The sequence below is a fragment of the Gloeophyllum trabeum genome (genome assembly GCF_000344685.1).
Source record: "Gloeophyllum trabeum ATCC 11539 unplaced genomic scaffold GLOTRscaffold_00002, whole genome shotgun sequence".
NCBI lineage: Eukaryota > Fungi > Basidiomycota > Agaricomycetes > Gloeophyllales > Gloeophyllaceae > Gloeophyllum > Gloeophyllum trabeum.
Window position 1 is genome coordinate 1220024 of NW_006920411.1, and position 15025 is coordinate 1235048.

At 51.5% G+C, this 15025-nt stretch overlaps 4 protein-coding genes across 4 annotated transcripts; 1 reads left to right on the forward strand and 3 right to left on the reverse strand.

The window, feature by feature from the left end:
* Positions 1-9: 9 nt before the first annotated feature.
* Positions 10-6319, reverse strand: GLOTRDRAFT_136108 (FH2-domain-containing protein; the record flags this gene model as incomplete). The annotated part of the gene is made up of 22 exons (XM_007864036.1): positions 5984-6319; positions 5589-5936; positions 4993-5534; positions 4208-4939; positions 3740-4156; positions 3422-3684; positions 3304-3372; positions 3096-3246; positions 2928-3044; positions 2760-2876; positions 2637-2708; positions 2147-2585; positions 1662-2078; positions 1476-1603; positions 1358-1423; positions 1152-1307; positions 1019-1102; positions 828-966; positions 646-773; positions 416-589; positions 268-366; positions 10-216 (listed from the first exon to the last, which is right to left on the reverse strand). Exons 1-22 carry the CDS (start codon positions 6216-6218, stop codon positions 10-12), a joined length of 5100 nt encoding a protein of 1699 aa, XP_007862227.1. The 5' UTR covers positions 6219-6319.
* Positions 6320-6467: 148 nt separating this feature from the next.
* GLOTRDRAFT_70354 (MCM-domain-containing protein) lies at positions 6468-9868 on the reverse strand (the record flags this gene model as incomplete). Its single annotated transcript, XM_007864037.1, has 8 exons — positions 6468-6752; positions 6809-7354; positions 7412-7573; positions 7634-8168; positions 8219-8517; positions 8572-8988; positions 9038-9554; positions 9603-9868. 8 exons carry the CDS (start codon positions 9866-9868, stop codon positions 6591-6593), a joined length of 2904 nt encoding a protein of 967 aa, XP_007862228.1. The 3' UTR covers positions 6468-6590.
* Positions 9869-10021: 153 nt separating this feature from the next.
* GLOTRDRAFT_136110 (uncharacterized protein) lies at positions 10022-11458 on the forward strand (the record flags this gene model as incomplete). The annotated part of the gene is made up of 7 exons (XM_007864038.1): positions 10022-10205; positions 10266-10428; positions 10487-10520; positions 10574-10685; positions 10747-10790; positions 10845-10996; positions 11046-11458. The coding sequence occupies 7 exons, from the start codon at positions 10022-10024 to the stop codon at positions 11182-11184; spliced, it is 828 nt and encodes a 275-aa protein (XP_007862229.1). The 3' UTR covers positions 11185-11458.
* On the reverse strand, positions 11306-14941 carry GLOTRDRAFT_113938 (ARM repeat-containing protein; the record flags this gene model as incomplete). Its single annotated transcript, XM_007864039.1, has 13 exons — positions 11306-11747; positions 11803-11962; positions 12019-12098; positions 12149-12270; positions 12325-12429; positions 12483-12761; positions 12810-13465; positions 13535-13612; positions 13663-13979; positions 14033-14388; positions 14440-14761; positions 14815-14887; positions 14938-14941. The coding sequence occupies 13 exons, from the start codon at positions 14939-14941 to the stop codon at positions 11306-11308; spliced, it is 2994 nt and encodes a 997-aa protein (XP_007862230.1).
* Positions 14942-15025: the final 84 nt, after the last annotated feature.

Sequence of the window (15025 nt, forward strand, 5' to 3'; positions counted from 1 at the left end):
CATGTCCTGTCATTCGAATATACGACTTTGCCTTGAACCGTCCAAGAATATCTTGCTCAGGGGACGCTCCCTGTTGGGACGTGCTCGTCTCTTCCCAGTCCGCATGCTTCGTATAGCCTGGTCGAGGTCTCCGCGACCAACTGAGAGACCTCCGACACGACCTTGAGAATCCGGAGGTGGCCTCAACGTTTGTCCGTCCTGGCTTCCCTTGATGGTCTGCCCAGAGAAATTAGACGATAAACGAGTGTTGATAGCCGCGACACTGACTGATTCTGGTGTCTTGTCCGACTCTTCCTCGAAGACCGACACGGAAGACGCAGTCGGCGCAAGTTTCGGCGCAGCATCATGAACCTCCAAGGCTGCTTTCTAATCACCCAGTCAAAACATCGCCTCACGTTCAATCAGTCAGTCTTACCTGCAAATTCGACGAGAAAGTTACGACCAGTGCGAAGAAGTCCTCATACTTTGGCGCGTCGGAGGAATCGGGATTTTCTCCATAGTAGAGAAGGAGTGATCGGAGTTCTCTCTCAACTACATTCACCATGCTTTTCAGAGCATTCACACTTGGTGTGACTTGTGATATGAATGGCTATGTGGCATGTCTTGGTGAGACTCTGCAAACCAGCAGTGGCGGGCGAGGCGAACCTGCATGACAACGATAAACCTATCACCGGGAGGCGTCGTTGCTTGCTGTAAGTTTCGGACCTCCTGCTGTACACGGCCGAGGCCCGAAGTAAGACTGTTCACAGACGTGACGACAGTCTGCACGGACACTAGATTATAACGGTCAGCCTGGCAGGAAGATGATTTGGGAAAACAAAACAAACCTCGTGCTGCTGCTTCAAGATGGGGCAGTTCATCGGCGAACGTCACCAATGACGGATCTGTGCGCAAGAGTACCTTCGCGACGTAGTGTAAGAGTGTAGGACACTCGGGCCCTCCTTTGACAGTCCTCGTTTCCTTCAGCTGCAGGAAGGCATCCTCAGTGAGGTGTGATCAATGATACAGTTCACTATACCTTCAGAAGAGCTTCCAGCTGGAATCCACGAGCGCCTCCTCGGAATGTCGATCCATTCAAAGCGTTACCAACGGTCAAAATAGCCTAACCGAACGTTCATCTTCGGCAGATAAGTCGACAGTGAGGCACGAACCTGAAGTACTTGCTTGAACCTCTTCGATGACCTAAGCTGCTGAGATGCGTTGCGCAGAATATCCAGCTCGGGTCGGACTTCTTCAATGTCCAGTTCAAGCTTTCGTCGATACAGCATGCATTCTATTCGTTCAGAAAGTCGTGGAATCGTCATGATCTAGACATAGTTAGTATTGCCTTTTACTTTCGCCAAGATGCCAACCTTACTTCGTTGAAATACTGATCAGCTTTTGCTAGCTTGCTCACGTCCCCGAAGTCTTTGATCCGGCTCATCTGGGGTAAAGGTCAAGTCAGACAAATACTGACATTTCTCTTCGAAACTGACCTCCTCTGCTGTAGGTAATTGTTTACTGATGGCTTTCAGGTCATCAACTGACAACTTGAAGTCGTCTACATCCAGCAGGGCTTTCCGAATATCAGGATATCCGAGCTTAATACGAGATAACATGATGGCTATGCAAGGGATTGAGCATCGAGGTTCAATCCAGTCATTGTGCATGAAACAACCTACCTATATTGTTGGCCCGGGTGATATCTAAGAGCGTGGTAACAGCTTGCTTCCTGGTAGGACTTGCAACCAGTTGCGAGGATGTCGACTGGGAATTATCGATGGCGAAGGTCGCTTCAAGATCATCCATCTTGAACATCGTAGTCGCTCCCACTTCATTCCAAACAGTTGAACTCAAGGCAGGATCGGGTAGCTTGTTCCAGAAGAAGGGCTTGAGGCGCTTCGACGATTTGTTCAATACAGGCTTGGAGAAGCTCCTAAACCCCGGAGGCGGGGGCGGGGGCGGAGGGCCACCAGGACCGGGTGGCGCTGTTAGAGGTGGAGGCGGAGGAGGAGCTGTTCCATGGGACTGAAATGGCGGAGGAGGGGGAGGTGGTGGTGGTGGTGGCGGCGGCGGAGCCCCATGGGGAGACTTTGTAGCTAGATAGGATAACACAGTAGGCTAGTGTCAGCAGATGTATCACCGCATCCAAAAAGAAGAACATCACCCTCTGTAACTGAATGCACAACCGGAGCCGGAGGGGGCGGAGGAGGTGGTGGTGGTGGAGGAGGAGGAGGAGGAGGAGGCACCGAAGGTCCAGGGGTCGATGGAGGTGACATGACCGAATTCGCACGGGAGGGCTTAGGCCTCACTGGTGGAGGTGGTGGTGGGGGTGGAGCAACCTGAGATTTGTAGTCTTTCTCCGTAATGAACTTTGGCTTGGAAGCTAATTGCAACTCAAGTGCAGAAATTTGGGAACGAAGGGAGGCGATTTCTTCGTCTTTCTGAGCTAGACTCTCGATTGCTCGGGTCGCGATGACCTGTGGGTCTACATCCGACTCTCGATTTTCCTCTCTTCGAAAACGAGAGTACACGGACTCGAGGGCTCGTTTCAAATAAATCACCTCCTTATCTTTCGAGGTCCAGCCGCTCTCAAGCTCCTCGTTCTGTCACCCGAGCATTAGGGATGCATGGGACAGATTATGCGAGTCTTTTACCTTAATCTTGAGTTTGGCTATCTCATCGCTGAGTGCGTTCCATTTCGCCCTGTCACGTCTCGCACGGTCCTCCTTCATAGCCAATTAATGGACAGAATAGACATATTACTCAGTTAAACTCACCGCTTCTCTGCCATCGTTAGGATTCTGAGCCTTAAGACGCTGCAGTTCACCTTGCAGCTGGAGAACTTGCTTCTCTTTCTGAATCAGACGCTGAACTAGGCCATGGAAATTCTGAGACTGGTAGTAATGAGTGCAGGCGTCCTGGAGTTAGTCAGGCGAAAATCTAACCTCTTGCCCGCCTTTACCTAGGCTCTTGGGTTGAGGAACTGGAATGCTAAGGGGAAGCGCCTTTAAGGTATTGAGCTCTGCAGTCTGTTCGTCCAACTGATCGTGCAGAGCTGTACGCTGACAGCGCGAAGTCAGAACTTGTAACAAGAAATTTACATCCTCGCTTACCTCCTGGATCAATTCCTCGACTCTGCGACGCAGGGCTTCTACCTCCTCTACCGAACCCAATCCAGACGAGGATAAGACGTCAAGTTGTTCTCCTGTTAGGTGTTCAATCGAAGCCAGGAACCGCTTCATGGCCATCTGTAACCCTTCAGTACTACTCACATGTCATGCTGGCGTTAGTCTCCTGGCCGGACATGGTTGGCATACGTACAGATTATCCATTTCAAGCATTTGCTCCAGGAAACCGTCGACGATGGCGACCAACTCGGATTTGAATCCCCTGCGTAGATTCAATGGGCGAAGCACATGCACGTTAGTGTGTCACGTACGTATCGATATCTCTCTGCAAGACCATGCAATACAACTTCAAGGTCTTTATGACAGTGGGATATAGGTCATGCTGATACTTCGCAGCCTGGATCAATTCATCTAGAATAAGTGTCCCTTCGGAAGACTCTCTTTGGTGTCCGGAGCCATCCCGCATCAGCTTGCGAGCTCGTTCGCGCATGTCTTCCTCATCTTCGAATTTCTCCTCTGTATAGACGTCGAGTTGCGTCAGTAAAGGATCGGGCGGACTAACATATCGGAGTGCCTAGATATGCAAGTCAATAAACACGAGGAGTAATGAAATGAATAGCAGAACTTACCACGATGGCCTCGTTCAAACCTCGTCGAGTAAACTCGTCTCGCAGTAGAATGCGTTCCTCCAATGAATCGGGACAATTGGTGAGAGCGTTGACCAGGGACATAGAAGCCACACGAGCATCCCATATACCTTCATCATCACCACCTGGATCTGACGAAGCTGCTGCTTCCCCATCAAGTTCACTATCAGGCAACCGTAAAGACGCAATAAGTTCCTCGAATCGGAAGGCCTCGTCGAATGCAACTCGGTAGTCTGACATGGCGGCGAGCACTGCTCTATGACCTTCACTCAGGTTAAGGACACATATAGCGGCGAGGACTTCGGACGCCAGTGTCCGTAGTTTATACGATGAATCATGGAGGGAGTAGGCGATATGCGTAATGATAGTCGGGGACGATAGTACGCGGCTGAACCCGGGCTACTGGATGTCAGTACGACCACAAGACGTTGATATGTTGTTATATCTTACCTCAGTATTCAAGAGTACCCGCAAGCATTTCACCAGCTCCAAAAGGACGGTAGCCTCGACATCAGAGAGCTTCTTCCGCTTGCCGCCTTTACCAACGAGGCCAGACAGCAAGTTTCCCAGGACGTCAATGCCTTGTTCATCGTTGACAAACTCCTCAATCCAGTCTAATTGAGCAGTCGACAAGTGCACCCGGAGCGATATCAAGTGTTTGACGAGTTTCATGTCTGTTACTTTAGAAGACTGAACCATCTCCACATACCACCGCGGTGTCTTAGCATTCTGACCCTTCGCGTTACCGCTAGAGGCGTCTCCGCCCGATGACGCCCACCAGCTCGACCATAGTCCACCAGTGCTCTGAGGTTTCAACGGTAGGGGATCTTCAGATATCCTGAGCGATTTAGTGTTAGAGGCTCTCTCACTCGACTTCTGAGCCTCCTGCGCTTCCGAAGGAGCAGAACCACCGGTACCCCAGCCCACCATCGAGAAGCGTTTCATTATGCCGGAGTCTCCTGTCAATTGAGGGACGAGGCGAGGCAGCAGGCCGGCACCGCTTGCAGGCCCGTACGACGCTGAGTATGAGGCATCGGCGAGCTGCCGTGCCTGAGACTTCGACGCAGCCTTAGAGAGCGTGGCGGCGCGGAACGCTTTGTTCTGCTGTATGAGATACCGCTTACGTTCGGCCGGCAACTTATACATTTCGGCGCGCTTTGCTCCCTTCAGACCCAATTCGTCCTAACATGTCTCGGGGTAAGATAAATCCAAATCAAGCATACTCGGGTACGCACCAGCATTAGCTCGAATTCGGTAGGATCAGGTTCACCTTCATCCTCTTCAGGTTCTGGTTCCGCAACGATTTTGCTGATGATTCCATTGCCGCTCTTGTGCTCAACTAGCTTTGGCTCGCTGACACTCTTCCGCTTGTCAGGTAGTGAAGAAACGCTGGACGACGGCGAAGTGCTATACCAGCTGTCGAATAAACTAGAAAGACGGTTCTGCGATATAGTGCTCCTCCAGTCACCGGAGCCTTGGGTTCCTGTCGGTGAGAAAGCAGGAACAGGAGACTCAGGTCTGTCCTCCTGCTTCAATGTACCGTCGCCCTCTTCACAGTCCTCCTCCTCGGATTCCTCCAAGTCCGCCAATCGTCTGATTGTGGCTTGGGAGGGAGTGAACGACGATGAAGACACTGAACGGGCATTTGACCTTCGGTACCATTCATCCGGTACGCAGAATCGGAAGCTCCGAACTGCTGAGCTAGATAGGGGATTTGGAGTAAGAGGTGCTTGGACCAGACTCAGCACAAGGTATGAAGCAGGAACCCTCGAATATCCTAGTCCAGAGTTGAATAACATGCACGGTGACAAGTAGAGACCAGAGCACGTACTCTCGGCTTGACCGTCGGACCACACTTCCTCGAAGACATAGTCAATATTTCCAGCGCCGGGTACAGGTAAAGCCTTAGTTAAGCCGAGCTCTTCAATCACCGCTCCCATAATGTCCTGGATGGTGGTAGTTCGCGCGATGAAGACTTTCCATTGGAAGCCATCATATATCTCGGGTACTCGCAAGAAAGACACCGACAGTGAAAGGAGAGGATTCAGTGATACAAGCTTCAAACCTGGGGCATGCAGATGAGACGTTAGAGGGAAAGCGGAGAAATGACGCTGGCCGGTAGGGCTCTGGGGTGTCTTGGAGACCAGGGGAGCAACCTGCTCGGAGGCATCCACAATGCCTACATAGCATCTCAGTAACTTGAGCATTTCCTACGATTTTACGAACCATCTCCGAGAGCGTCCAGCTCCTCTTCCTCCCATGCTCGCCCATTCGCCTCCTTTCGCACCCTCTGCATTGCCCAGCCTTCATCTTGGAGGTCACCCAGGACCTCTGCCCGTACTTCTTCTAAATCCTTAAGCGCGTCTATCACGTCTTGCACAGTTCCATCAGATGATATAGTGGCGAACTGGAGAGTCCCGCTCGGTATGAGGGTCGGCACAATGAGTGAATCCGTCGACATGAGACTACAGCCCTAGATACAGTGACGCCTAGATTTTAGAAAGCCCGGATGTTCAAGAAGGCATAAGAGCCGCGCGTCCCAGTCCAGGCAGCAACTGCGCGGGAACTCTAAGGAGTGGGGAATTGCAACGAGTGTTTCTCCGCGGACCGAGGACTAAGATAGAGGCTCTGACTTACCCCGATATGGTAATCCTGGGGTTCGGGACCAATAGTGATGCCGAGTTAGTTGAGGACTCGGACGGGAGATCATGATGGACCTTCGACTGTGACTAGCTTGAACGACTACTATGCTCATATCAATAATACAAACCGGGACACTGAGAAACAGGGAGCAGAAGATACAGACTTGAATAGCAGTGAAGCGGACCAGAAATCATGAAAGCGATGAAGATCCCTCTGTATCAACCGAAGGATGCACCATATAATACACGCGGACATTCTCATCTTGCGCAGATGATGAAGCTCCTGTCTCTTCTGTCCCCGACATCGGTAAGGACTCCTGGACATCCCCCCTCACTTGCATTAAGTAGTTGTCCTACAAAGGGGATGGTCAATCGAACGAACGACCAGGACGGTGCAGCTAGAACCAACCTTGACCAGTTTTCGTAACATCTTCGTTATAAGCTCCCTCTCGTACTCCAGCTCTTCCATGTCTTGTATCTCAGATTCCTTCAGCTCGAGGTACCAGTCGATGAGCTCATCGCGGTCCATACCCTTCCCTGTTTCCCGCTCGACCGAGGAAAGATGCAGAACAATGAGGCTCTGTAGGGTCATATACTTGTCATGCGTGATGACCATACGACGCTTTGGACGCCGTGGCTCGGCAGCATGACCATTCATGCCGTTGACTGGCGCCCCTCCAGCTGGGGCGGGAGAGGCAGATACTCTGGCGTTGATGCCAGCTGCTCCTGCCACACCGTTGGGCATTGCATCCGCGAATCCATCCTGATCCGTTTCGGTATTGCCCATCTCAACGTCTTGACTCTCTTCGTCAGCTGCTCCAGTGACTTTCGGTCGGCCGTCGCCTTCCCGCTCGCCTTCTAATTCTTCCTCGTCGAAGTCTATGTCATCTTGTTCGACGTGTATGATAGATTGTCGGAGGAGTGAGAATGCTTCGCGGACGAACGCTGGAACAATCTGCAATACTCGCCATCAGTTATCATCTAGTGCTTCTACCCAGGGAACCATGCCCACCTCGTTCGTGCAATGTGCCCGGGCGATGGCTTCGCTCAATCGAATCATACTCTCCAGTTGACGGACGGTGATGCGATATGAATTTTTGCCTACTCCCGTTGCATCATCTTGCCTTAGGATACGGTACTTCTCCACGAGAACGTCTGCTGCCTCAGGGGTAAGCTGGCAAAGATACAGCCAGGCGTAAGTACTGCTTTGCAAGCGGATAGGAGTGATCGATACCTTTGGATTAAACGTCCGTGCGTATCGAATGTACCTCTGCAGTGCTTCCGTGCTGAACTCGGGATTAATTGCTTGATCCTGATACCGATGGACGTTTACGATGTGTTGTGCGATATTCAAATCGCTATCCTCATTGCACTCGTCGAGCACCACGAAGAATAGATCAAACCGACTCATAATAGGTGCAGTCATAGCGAGGTTGGCGCGCAGCGTCTTCTTGCGGTCGTAGCGACCACCAATAGGATTTGCTGCAGCTAAGATGGATGTTCTTGCGTTGAGAGTTGCATGGATACCGGCCTTTGCTATGGAGATGGTCTGCTGCTCCATCGCCTCGTGAATAGCGATCTGGTCCGAGATATCCATCTTGTCGAACTCGTCGATGGCACAGATGCCATTGTCGGCGAGCATCAATGCACCAGCTTCGATTGTGAAGTCACCTGTCTCTTCGTCCTTCACAACTGCTGCAGTAAGACCGGCCGCAGAAGACGCCTTCCCTGACGTATAGACTGCACGAGGCAGGAAGGAGCAAATATACCTGAAGTACTCATAAATATTGTGCGACGACGGATGTGAATGTCTACTCACTTAAGGAATTGCGATTTTGAAGTTGACGGATCGCCGACTATACAGATGTTTATGTCGCCACGCAGATGCATGCCTTCGGGAGTCTGCTTGTGTACTCCCCCCATCAATTGCAGGAGGAGACCCTTCTTCACTATCTCATGCCCGTAGACGGTGGGCGCGATGCTGTCGACCAAACGCGAATATATGTGGTCTGACTCGAGCATTTGCTTGAGCTCGTCGAACTCCGGCTCGGTTAGTGACCTGGCGAATGCCTCGGCATCGTCACCCTCGTCTTCTTCACCGCGGATATTCGTTCCAGCCTGTGGTGGGGAAGCAATTAGGGGATGGCTTCTTGTCTATTGGTGGAGTCTTACCCTTCCATCGGCGTCGTGCGCCATGCACGCAAGGAAAGCAGTCTTGTACTGTAGATCCCTCACCCCCAAACTCTTCAGCCCCGTTACGCCGTTACCGCCAACTCCTGCCGTTGCTGCGTTGGCGTTTCTACTTGACTCCCTCATAAGCTCAGCTTTGTTACCCCCGGGCAATCCCAGTTGTCCGACGTCAGGTACGACGATGAAAGTACCCGTGAAGACGCATTTGTCACCGGCCTTTGCCCGCTCGACCAATTCTCCACGTAAGATCACGTCGAGCGAGCGAGGCATGGATCCTGTAGGGATCTCTGACGGGTTCTCCTGTATTCGGACTTTCTGCCAGTCTGTGAATTTCGACGAATCAATCTGCAATTGCCACGCTACTCGATTGCCACAAGTGGGGTTTGGACAAAGGCTCGGCTGGTTTGTCTGTCAGCGGAGAAGGTCTCTTAGGAAAAATTAGACGTACCTCCGTATATTTGAATTGCTGCTCGATCTCATTCACTAAGCCACCGCAGACTTCGCATATGAAGCTCCCGTACAGAAGCTCAGGTCTAACCTCGCTCGTCCGGGTCACGGTCCCGCTGATACTCATGAGGGTGCCGATCCGATCTGTTCGAAGATCTCTGATCCCGGATACCAGAGGTAGATGGTAGAACGCCACACTGAATTCACGGGATTGCAGGTTGGCGGAGTCGGTAGTCGCTGCAGTGGGATTAATTTTCAGGTACTCGGGCTCATATTGAGCGACGAGATTATGGAGAGCACGTCGCAGGTATGGAAGAAATCGGTAGTATTGCTTTTGGATAGCGTCCGCCAGCACGTCGTCTTTCTGCAAGAGGTGCCCATAATCCACGTATAAAGTGGTGAGCTCGTACTCTCGCATGGTATGGATTTGCTGGATGTAAATGAGATCGCTCTCCGAGGAAGCTGGAACGTCTCCATCCGATGCAGGTGTTGGCGGCAAGGCGACCTCCTCAGTGTATCTATGGAACAAGCTCAGCGTAAGCCGGAGGAATAGGACGTAAGCTCACGTTCTGAGGAACGTCTCAAAAGCCTCTGCCACGCTTTCTCCGACTGCATCCTTCACCACCGGGACATCTGCATTCAACTGAGTACGTGGACGTCTTCTTCGACGCGCCCCGGTCTCATCCTCTCCCACTTCCTCCGCTTCGTCCAATGCCAGGGCATCAGCAGTTTGATTTGTCCGTCTTGGAGTGCCATTCGTGGATTGGGAAGCAACAGGAGCGCTGCTGGGCGGTAGTGACGAGCGCGGTGCTTGCGGTGAGGATAATCCCATGAATTCCATGGTAGACACGATGTGAGGTGGTAATAGGATTTGACGCGACGCGTACTGCTAATTAGCCATACGCGAAAACGCCGGCCCTAAATTCCTCTGTTGTAAGGCGTGCCTTAGGCCTACGGTGGCTTCGGCCTGTAATTACCCTTGATCATGGACCTGGAGCCGCTCGATCCTGCCTATGTAGCGGAAAGGCTTTCGCGCCCTCCGTTTGTCGCGTGCGATGGAGTCTACAACATCAGAGATCTTGGAGGATACCCGTCGTCAACCTCAGGTGTGATTGTAAGACGGGGCTTCGTGTATCGTTCAGGAGAGATATCCGGCATTACGGAGGATGGTGCGCTGCCAGCTTACCAGTCGGTCGCGACGTATGCATAGCAAAGCTTGCTTCGGCTAGGAAAACAACAGCTAAAGGCCTTGGGCGTCACCACTGTTTACGATTTGAGGTCGGACACAGAAATGGAGAAGTACAATACGCCACTTCCGAACATTCCTGGGATCGACATCATCCATGCTCCTGTGTTCCAGAAAGAGGATTACAGTCCTGAGATGATGGCCAAGTAAGTGCGTGCATCAAGATTCCCTTCCCGCCTCAACTCCCTAAGTGCAGTTACATAGGCGCTACAAGCTGTACGCAAGTGGGAAGACAGAGGTGATTCATGCAACTATATCTGCGAGTGCGTCGTGATCATGTTCAACTATTAGGCTTTCATGGAACTCTATTCGCAAATCCTCGATCATGGTGGTGTTGCTTTCGGTGCTATCCTTCGCCACATCAGGGATAGGCCTAATGATGCTTTGCTATTTCATTGCACCGGTTCGTCATTGCCTGGTCCACACTGCCCTCCAGGATAATGTCCGGCTTGACATATGATCAGCGGGGAAGGATCGGACTGGTGTTATAGCAGCAATTCTGCTCAAGGTACAGCACTACCTTACCGGATGTCGTCTGGTGCTCATACGGCGCTCGTGCTAGCTAGCCGGAGTCGATGATGAAATAGTCGCGGAGGACTACAGTTTAACTCGTGTCGGACGCGAGCCAGCTCGGGCTATGGTGATGGCACGACTAGCAAAGGTGTCCATGTTCGCTGAGAATAATGAGGCTGCTTTGAACATGTTTACTTGCCGGTAAAGTACTCCACGAGATTCGGTCACTCTTACTAACATTTGAATAAAGCCATGAGACCATGATTGCTTTTCTCGCACTTCTGCGAGAAAAGTACGGAGGTCCAGAAGCATATGTTAGGCAGTACATCGGTTTAGCGGGTACTGACATCGAAGTCATCAAGCGGAATCTCCTGTACCCTCAGACATGAACGAAGACCGCTACACAATCGGGATTATGGGAACAGAAGCATCAGGGGAGACACAATGCAGCGTAGAGTACTGTTTCTCATGAGCCTATAATAAACCCTGGACATAGCATGGATAAATACATCAAGTCTTCCTACTCAAGCTAAGCGTCCGTTTTGCCTTTGACTGCCCTTGCTGCAATAACGCGGTGGGGCTCGCAGGTCTAGCGGATGAGCTAGTCAGAGCAGAACTAAGCAAGCCGTTGGCTCCCCGTGCTCTGGGGTTCAGGGGCGAAAGGATACTGCCACCGCCCCTCGCAGGGGGAGGTGGTGAAGGAGGAACTTCCCCTGTAACTCTTCGACGAACCGGGGGACGCGTCGTGGAGCCTTGTTGGGAACTCGAGCTAGCACCACTGGGCTTGTCTCCGGCTTGGAATGCCGGGAAGGACGGAGCATCGCTACCAACGGCTTGCCTACGAGCCTTCTCGTGCCTAGCTTGCACTGATCTGAAATGGGACAGTAATTCCTGCCATTTGATCTCGTCCCGATTGATTATCTTTGATCGGGATGAAAAAGCTGCAGCGGACCTGCAAACATCAGTTGCAGCCGCGGTACCTCCTCACGATTCAATGCTGCACTCACGGTTTGTTAGGAATGTGCAGAAACCCAATAGAGTTCACCGCCATCAGTCGATTTCTCAAAGAAATGAAAGCGGAACTTTGGGGCAGGAGCATCAGGAGCCCATACAGACACTTGAAGAGGTGAGGGTATCTTTCAGGTTCCAGAAGCTGCAGTCGAAGGTCTGTCCAGGGACGTCTATCAGCAGTTGCGCGCATGCCTTTCAGGGTTACCACATACACGTGAACACGGGAGATTCGATGAGTTGTACCAGTTTATCGATCTGCACAAGCAATTGCACAGTGATTTCCAAATCTGCACTATTCCATGCCTCAGTCGAAGCTTGAAATCGGCGTGAGCGTAAACATACAATATTTGCAGAAGGTTGGATGCATGCTCATATGCTTGTGCTAGAAGGCAAAGTGAAAACACTGCTACAGCGTTATGGCACCATGAACGATATAACGTGATAAACAGTGCTTGACCATCTTGCTGTACTAGCTCGATGAGCACGCGGCGGCAAACGAGTAAGGTCGGAGCTCTTACCCGGGTCTCAAGGCTTTTCAGTCTTCTCCTGAAGTCTGCCAGTTCAGGAGCAGTGATTAGGATGATATTAAGTTTCTGCACTATATCGCTCGCAAACTCAAGATCCTAGAGAAGCAAGTCTTACCACAGTTTGAGGAGTACGATTAGAAGTCACTCACGTCTTCCTTCTCCAGGACTTCCGCGAATGTTCGGTATATTCTTTCGGAACTAAGGTTGACACAGAGCTGCCGGATGATAAGACTACCTCGAGCATCCAGCAGTCGCCGATCTGTGCTGAACAATTCAAGAAGATTTATCATGAAAGACTTGAAGTATGACTCTTCCGATGTGGAGGATATCTGGGCAATCAATTGCAGATCATGTTTGATGACCTCCTCAGAAGAATCTGATAATGTCTTCAGGAGGGCGGGGAACGTGCCATCGTCCATGGTCAAGAGCTGGTAATCATCGTGAGGAGAGCCACTAAATAATAAGGAGCAACATACTTTGTTAGGAGCCTTCTGATGCAACATGATGAGCCACTTCATAGCCGCCACGCGAGTCTCTTCGTGTTCACTCAGAAATTGGATAGTCAGCGCATTCACGGTGGCCTGATAGTCAAACGGATCCGGATCTGACGGGCTTAGTTGCGTGGGGGACATGCTGATACTCGGTGAATGCGGCCTGTTCAGTTCCAGTTGCGACGGACCCACGGGATTCAGAGCTGAAATCTCGGACTGCTGAGTGTTCGTTCTCGATTTTGTAGTCAGTCGCTCTGATTGCAAAGACGGGCCAGATCCATCCGAGGCGTTGTCTACAGGAGTCATCTCTGGCACACTGGGATCCTTTCCCACAGATGAGTGCCGCGTAGGAGGCGGTGACATAGCCAGAGGAGTTGGTGATGATGGAACAGGCCGTGTTGAAGTGAATCGCTCGGCAGGTGCTGGGTGGGCGTCGGTGTCCGGAGTAGGTAGGTTTTGGATGACCTTCTGGAGAAGCTGATTGGTACGATTGGCGGCGGATTGGATCATCGGAACATGGTGAGCGAGGTTCGGGAGGATGGCTGGGATGAGCCGTGGCGTAAAAGGTACTATCACTTCCTGTGCGAAGTTTAAGAACTCTGCGAGCCACCTTAGGGCGGTCGACTGTTGGATTTCGTCGTCTGTAATGGGGGACGAGATAAAAGATGAGTGGAGAATTCCTGCGGTCGTAAAACATCGGAATTACTGACGGTCACCATCAAGTTGACTGATGAGTATGTCGACTATGGCGGCGTAATCGATCTTGACCCCTTGTCCAGGAATCCATGCTTGGATAGATGAGACGCACGCAGTTGTTGCAACAGCGAGGCACACTTACCGCCTGTATCCCGCAATTCAGATGTAGACCCCAAGTCCTCTTTCGTAGCTTCATCGCTGTCGTATCCAGCAATTGAGTCTTCCCTTTCCGAGATGAACATAGCTTTCTCCGTATGCGTTGGGGTGATATCAGACGAGGAATTCTTCTCACCGTCATTCTGTGATTTGGATTCAGCTGCATCAGCTTTCTGCTTCAGGCGCGCTTGCTCCTCATTGCGCTTGCGCACAAGGGTGACATCGCGGATCTCTCGAAGGAAGTCCGCAAGGACGTTTTCAGTCTGGATCTTTACATCTTCGGTGGGATCGGACAAGTACTTTCTAGAGTGACCTAATACATCAGGCTCCGGCAGCATGAGATACACGAGACTTACAATAGACCATCCAGAAACTCCGGCAAATAGGTCACGAGTTCTAGCTCTGGTACAGAATCCAAGACTGTGATCCAGGACACGAGAAAACTGCGGGTGAAAGGGCTGATGACATAAATTCGCTCCTTCAATAAAGGGATGAACCGAGCCAGGGAGAACGCCTTTCTAGCCCCAGGATACCCGCCCGGACCGTCTACGGGATGAGGTACCAGAACACCCTCGTCGGCCTCCTTTGATATCTTTTCTGTCTCCGCATATTGAGGGACATAAACAGAGGCGGACTCCGCCACTATGTCCTTCAAGAGTCGGTCCAACAGCTCAGCACCGTTTTTCACAGAAAGCTCCGAATCGGCCGCAAGCTACGCGAACAGCATGAGCCAGTCCATCCTCGAAGCAATACGACGCCTTACCTTGCTCAGAGCGTCAAATATAGGATTGAAGTATACCAATATCTCCCCTTTCGACACTTTGGCAACATTGTAGAGGCACTCCGCTGAGAAGTACCGTACGCGGTTCTCTGGATCCGTGAAGCAGACCAGCAAAGGTTCAACGAATTTATCCATGTAGGGAGCTATATGGACGCCCATGGCAATAGCAGTTCCAGCGAGACCTATCAATCCTCCGTTCCTCACGTGTAGTGGGTTCGATGGGTTGCTAAACATCTCTACGAGTTGATCAATAATCTGGCTGATGCGCCGTTCATCTCCTTGCTGGTGACAGTCCCGGACTTGTCTGTGCAACTTGTTGGATTACTCTCTTGGTCACAAAAAATACAGGACCATTACTTTTCGAGATCCAGGGCTGCCGCCTTCCGCTTCTCGTACATCTTGTCCACCAGCTGCTTGGAGATGGCGGAATCTGGTCCAGACGTCAGGGACGCAACAAGCAGTTATCGTCACCATGCTTACCCATGTTGCGCGTCCGTCAGCTCACGTAGGGTTCCAACTGTGATCAACCAGCATAAGCCAGACAAGAGTGACTTGAAGGGTCAACAGG